At 39.3% G+C, this 6,871-nt stretch overlaps 1 protein-coding gene across 2 annotated transcripts in view; it reads right to left on the minus strand.

Moving 5' to 3' along the window:
* LOC149828455 (putative NOT transcription complex subunit VIP2) overlaps positions 1-2,000 on the minus strand; it is a 78,279-nt gene extending 76,279 nt beyond the window's left edge. Inside the window, exon 1 of one of the 2 annotated variants that reach the window (XM_090017587.1) lies at positions 1,365-1,992. In XM_090017587.1, the coding sequence (XP_089873713.1) occupies positions 1,365-1,385 (21 nt within the window). In that variant the 5' untranslated portion in view covers positions 1,386-1,992. Of the gene's footprint in view, positions 1-1,364 lie in introns of both variants that reach the window. The other variant, XM_090017586.1, reaches the window with a different exon arrangement.
* Positions 2,001-6,871: the final 4,871 nt, after the last annotated feature.

The raw sequence follows: 6,871 nt of genomic DNA on the forward strand, positions 1-6,871 counted from the left end.
GGGGTTTGTTTGAGTGTTTTTTTAGTGAGGTTCATTTGTAATTTTTTGTTTATTTGTTATTACTAAAAATTATTTATTTTATTTCTTGGTGTTCTTGTGGGTGTATAAATATGTTGCTTCTTATCTTTGGTTCAAATGTCTTTTGGTTGTCTTGGGATCCGTGCCACTTCGTGACACCAATAACTTCAACAATATAAGCAAAAAAACATTACCGCTAAGAAGAAATACAGTTCTTACCTGCCACAAAACAAGATATCTTAACAAAGTAAACTGAATCAAAAGTTCAGTATGGTTCAGTTTATGATTTTATATACCAAACGCACAGGCACCTACAGTTGGTTTACAAGTCCATATTTTCTACATCTGACAATTCTACTGCATGCTTTTGTTAAAATGAAGGGGAAGTTCAGCAGTAATGTGATAAATTAGTGAACTAACAGAGTAGAGAGGGCGCCTAGATATATAATATAATCCATTACAAGAAATAGAAACTGACAAATGGTCATCGACCAAAAGGCTTCAAAACCAAAGTGCAGCAAAAACATCAACAAAGGAAAGGGTTGATAAAAAAAAAGACAGCAAAAGAACATGATTGCAAGACCATTAATGCTGCACAAGATTAAACATAGGAAATACAAAAGAGCAAAAAAAAGTATGCAGAAAGAATCTGTAATAAGAACGATCAATCAAACTAGGAAGTCATTGTTTAGATGGAAAAAAGCAAACTACAAAATATCAGAAAAGGGAAGGAATTCTTCACCATTTTGAGTCCTGACCAAGCACATCGTGTCACAAAGTTCCAAGTCTATCAAAGGTAGGCATGTCTCATGGAGTGTACCGAAGCAAACAAACATCGGAAGCATTGTAATGTGGAAAATGTTCCTATAGAAGTACCTATTCGATCCATATGTTGTGATTGAAAGTACAAATTGGTATCAAGTTTCATGCTATTCATCCTCTTCTACGAGGAAATCAAATTTCCTTCCCAAGCCCTATCATTTCTACAGATGGAATAACATTTTCGCCACCACATCCCCAAAAAGGAATACGTGATGGGCATAAAAAAGCGGAATAAAACAAAAAACCATCTTCGCATAGAGACTGATAAAGACGTTTCCTCTAATCTTTTCCCCTGAATTACCTCAAACTACGCCAGTTATCAAAACCAAGGCCATCTCTCGATAAGTGAGAAGAGAAAGAAAGGAAAAGAACAGAAACTAGAATCATCCTGTCCTGAGCGAAGAACATATTAGGGCAACCACTACACAGAACAGATCAAGCAGAAACCTTTCATAATTCTTAATGTAATGAAGGTTTCAACAGAGAAGAAGAAAACCAAAGAGAGAGAGAGAGAGAGTATTTACCTGGAACAAAGACGTCCCCATACTGGGAGAAAAAAAAATCGCCTTTCCGCTCCCTCAGCTCCGTCACTCTCCGCTACCGATCTCTACTTGCCCGAAGGATTTACAAGAGCAAAGAATCCAACAGATTGAATCCCTAATCTAGTACGGGAACCGAATATCTCCAATCTAGGAATGCTTTTCCTCTAGAGTCGAAACGCCTACTCCGGCGATGGGACGCAGCAGGCATCCTCGTGCTTACCCAACCCGGCAACGTTGAGTCGAGTACCAACCTAATGTCCACGCCCTCTGTCGACTCCCAGGAAGAAAGGACGATCAACCGATCGACTCGATCGATCGCTGTCTGACCGTAAATCTATGAGAGAAGGGAGAAGAAGACGGGAGTCACAGAGAGAGAAGGATTGACTGATGAAGAAGAAGAAGAAGAAGATGATGATGACGAATCGGTGAACGCCAAAGAGGAAAGCAGGAACGGCCAAAGAGAGCGAAGAGTGAACTCAAACAAACAAGGGCAGGAGGAGGGATTCGGGAACGAGTCTTGACTAGAACGTCGGTGTATGCTATAGTCTTATGATAATGTCGATATTAGAGCCAACAAATGGCAATATCTTCATACGGGGCATATGGATAAACCCATCCCTGTCAAACTTTTACATTTCGTGAGTTCTCATTGTTATTTGTTAGGATGGTAATGTGCTTCACGAAGGTAACACAGCCCCGTAAGATAAGGGGGATGAAGATGGAAAAGACTAGGGATGGCAGTGGGGCGGGGCGGGGGACAAGGTCTCAACCCCCGCCCCGCCTCAAGATTTTATCCTCCATCCCCGCCTTCATCCCCGTTTCATGTCCTCCATCCCCGGTTCAAAGGGGGATGAGGCGGGGCGGGGATATTACAGGGAAAAGTGGTCGGGGCGGGGATCGGGGCGGGGAAAAGTGCACGTCCATCCCCGCCTCCACCCCCAGACGGGGATGGATTTTAACCTTAGTCCCCCCCTCCATCCCCGTTTCATACCCTTCATCCCTGGTCCAAACGGGGTGGGGCGGGGCCCCGCTTTCCCCCGGTCCACTGCCATCCCTAGAAAAGACCAGCTTCCATGTGAAGGAGCTTTCCCCTTGTCTATTTTACTTGTGATGAGGGGTTTGTTTCATTGGACTATCCAAGAAAGTTCCATTTTCTTATCCCTGAGCAAAACGTACTGCAGTTTATTTCTTTTACTTTTTTTTCATTTTTCATCATTTGATACTCTTATCCCTAACCCCGTTTGGTTGAAGGATAAAAAGTTGGAAAAGAATTCTCCCTAAATGTGAACGTGGGAATTTTCTGGTGCATAACAAACATGGGAATTTTTTTTCCCATAAAATTGCCATTTTAGACTAGCTTTTTTAAATGATTTTTTTCTCTATATAAAATTTATCCATTTTTTTCCCTGCAATCAAACGACGCTTAAAACATGCTCTCTCTCTCTCTCTCTCTCTCTCTCTCTCTCTCTCTCTCTCTCTCTCGTTAAGATGAAAACCCATATTGATTTATTGTAGGGAGTCATGTTTTTCTTTGTAATGTGTTAATATCATTTTGCTAAAAAAAAAAAAAGTTTGATGTGTAATTTGCATCGATATAGCACACTTGTCATGAAACGTGAGCTATAATATCACCAATAATCTAATTGAGTTGAGGATGATAAGTTGCAATATACTGAAATTTGTAAATATGCTCTAAACTAGGGCTAGACAATGGGCCGGCAGCCTGCTGGTGAGCAGTAGTGGTCCGGCCCAAACTGGTCGGGCTTGGCCACCTGCGGGCTATATACATGGTGGTAGCTGCGCAACCCAGCAGGACTCTGCTGGTCGTCCATCGTGAGCCTTGATGGATGGCCAGTGCTAAAATGCGCATTTTTGCTCATTTTTGGACTTTTAACCGCTAAAGCCAAAAAAAAAAATGAAAAAATGCACGGTTTTGCGCATTTTTTTTGTGGCCGTCCATCACACCTGTGTTGGACGGCCAATATGGTTGCACAGGTAGTTGCACACATAAGGGTTGTGCAGTTACCATGTACTGTATATATATTATTTATTTATTGTGATTCAAAATTTGGATTCATCTTGAGTTCCACTTTTTTTTTGTATTTTTCAAGTTTTTTACTTTAAAACCTATGGATTCAAGAAAATAGATGCAAAATATAGTGAATATAAGGCTGTGGGTTAGAGTATGTCTGACCCGACCTGGCCAGTCAACGGCCTCATGAAGCCTGTTCACTAACCGGGCTGGCTAACCGGCCTGCCCACCCTACTCTAAACCATGTCTACGACAAAGAAGAGAGGTTGGCCTTTTCATGCTTCCTAAATTACCATACTACCCTAGCCAGCAATAGGTTAACTTTGATACTGAAAAGCGATCCTAATCTCCATCATGGTGGGGCTAAGGTAAGGTCCGTGGCTCCAGCAGCATTGGTCAGCTACAATCTTTCTTTGGATATTTGGACACAGACCTTCTTTAGAGCCAGGTTCAGGTGCCATCACATGGCACACTTTGCCCCTGCACTCCATCTTTGGTAGACAATCTTGTTGGTCATACATGGCATGCATGACCATGTATGGCCATGCACTTCATGCATGAAACTCGAGCATTGAGGAGAGAGGTGGGCTCACTCTCTGCTCAATGCATGGGAAGCTCATTCAGTTGAGTTTTTTCATCCATTGGTATCCCTTCCATAAAAGGATACTAAAAGACTTGGCGAGTTTTAAGGTTGGGTAACGACTACCTAGGGCAGGAGAAGTTTGTCGGCCCTTACTCGTATATATAAGAGTGAATTCTTGTGAAACATACAAGATTTATCAATTCGAAAATCAGTCCTCTGAGGATTGCAAATCTTTTACCCTCTCTCATTCTCTCTTCTCTCATTGTGTTACAGTAACGAGCTATACAGACTCTACAGTGGTATCAGAGCCGGAGACACTTACCAGTGTGTGCAGGTGGATCCAGCTTCTTGTTTCGATGAGCCGCGATCATTGTTCACTGCCAACCACTCGTGCTCATCACCACTAAAATCCGAAAACAAGGATAAGCAAAAAACCAGTCAAATTTTTTTATTTTTCTTTGTGTGAGGGACTATTGTCAGTTGGCTATACAGTCACCAAAAAACCCAGATCTCCTCTTCGGGAGAGACATACTCACCTTAATCTTAAATAAAGAAAAAAGAAAAACTAAAAAAATTGTTTTTTTACCATGTTCGGGTCGGAGGTGGCTGCAGGGGTGTTGATCCCTCTGGAATTTCGACATAGCTTGCTGGCATCTAAGACAGAGGGGAAAGCCCTCTTTTTCTTTGGGCGCTTTTTTTTTCTACAGAAGAATAGGCAAACACTGAATCGGGGTATGCATCTAGATGTAGGGAGGAGGAGGAATAACCCCTTTCCTCGAGGGCACCTTTTATGCCTTTTATATTTACAATAGGTCAGCAGATTTCGTTGACCTCTATTATTGTACTTAAAACAAAAAAAATACATAAGGTCGCCTGATTTCGACGACCTCTGCTTTAACATCTTGATCAAATCAAAACAAAACACAGTAGGCTGCTAGATTCAGACGACCTCTGGTTTTGCAACAAAAACAAAATAAAAAAGAAAATAAAAAATAGCAACAACGAAAATCTAAAGGAAAGCAGAGGAGGTAAAGAATCCCTCACCTAACACCATATTTGAGCCGTCGGTGATCCATTCCCTCTTCTCGTCGGCGTCAGGGATGTTTTCCTCTTTTTCGTTGGATTTCTTTTGGCATTGAGGGTGGTGTAACTAACCATCTTCGGCAAGCGAAGCATCTCCAAGGTCTATCAGTAGTGGTTGATCACCTCCCTCCCTTTGATTTGCAAGATTGTGGTCGCCGAAGACCCAGAGGAGGTGAAGGAGCTACAAAATCAATCAAAACCAGGGAAGCTTCTAAAGAGAAAAAAAATTGGCTTTAGGGTTTCTAAAACTAAGTTTCTTAGTTTTTATACTTGTTTGAATGGTAAATTACCTAATTAACTCTATTTATTTTGCTAATTCTAGTTTTGTCCTTTCTTAAAGTTAATTGATAGTATCGTCTCTCTATTTTTTTTATTTAATTACGAAACTATCCATGTTCCTTAATATTATATATTTTTTGGATTTATTTACGTAATTGCCTTTTTTTACTGTTATGCCCCTCTGACTTTTCTTACAATACATGTAATATCCTTTGTAGTTTAAATTTTCTATTTTTCCCTGTGTTTCTGGTAGTTACTTCTGTTTCCTCTTTTTTACAAAATGAGGGCCTCAATTTTTGGTAAATTCCAAAAAGAGTCCTATACTCTTGAAAATACCTAAGACAGGCTCTTGTTTTCTAAATATTACAGAAAGACCCCTAAACATTTCTATTTAAATCAGAAAGTTCTCTTTATTACTTTTAAGGACTCTCGCTTTTTGTTTTTTTATAGAACCTCGATTAACTTTTTTAAAATTACAGAAAAGTGGTCAATTTGTGCAATTTGCCTTACAAACCTTTATTTTGATTTGAATAAGTAGGAATTTAATACTCTTCTATATTTTTCGATAATTGCATGATAGAATATGTCTAAAAACATGTATTTTTTGTTTATGGACATGATATATTGCATGTACTTAACTTACGTAGTGTCATTCATTTTTTTGTTGGATGTTGGCCTCCTCTTTTTTGATATTTGTCAACACATAATAACTAAACTTAGAAAAATGACTAGTAGAGTATGTGCTACCGATTTAGCCAAAATAGACAAATTGAAAGGCACAAATTTTCATATTTAGAAGAGGAGAATTGCTCTTGTTTTGACCTTAGAGTGCATAAAAAATGCTCTAAACATATAAATAAAAGACCCTAGTCAAACATCTTCTAAGGAAGATAAAATTGTATATCAGAAATACAAAAAGGATAATATGTTAGCTTGGGCAATCATGCTCACATACATGAAGGATGATCTGATTAGGGTATATGAGGATTATGCTTCTACAAAATCAATGTTTGAAACAATTTCTAAAAAATATAATACTACCTCATAAACTCACACACAGTTTCTCCTAGAGCAATAGAGTTTAAGCAAAATGCAAGAAAATGATAACGTAGTTGACCATATAAATAAGAATATTGGTAATGGTGAAAGATTTGGCCACAGTTGGGAATGTAATTCCTAATCGTATGCGGATATCTATTATTCTGCATAGTCTTCCATTTTCTTAAAGATGGTCACCACTGCCCTTAGGCTCAACTCCAAGAACTTGGCATTAGAAGAATTGCCTGCTCAATTAAAAATTAAGCAACAATATATACAACAAGGTAAAAAAAGCAAGTTATATTTTGCTAAAGATGCCGCTAGTGATAGTCATGGTCCTCTCAAATACCAATAATTTAAAAGAAAGCCATTTAAAAATTTTGGCACATTTGGTAAGAAAAGGGGTCTAACATTCTGAAAGACGCAGGGAGATGCCTCCAAGGTGAAGTGTTTCAAGTGTGAAAAAACTGGACA

This window comes from Nuphar pumila, chromosome 9, assembly GCF_984573655.1.
Source record: "Nuphar pumila chromosome 9, dmNupPumi1.hap1.1, whole genome shotgun sequence".
In the NCBI taxonomy this organism is placed as follows: Eukaryota; Viridiplantae; Streptophyta; class Magnoliopsida; order Nymphaeales; family Nymphaeaceae; genus Nuphar; species Nuphar pumila.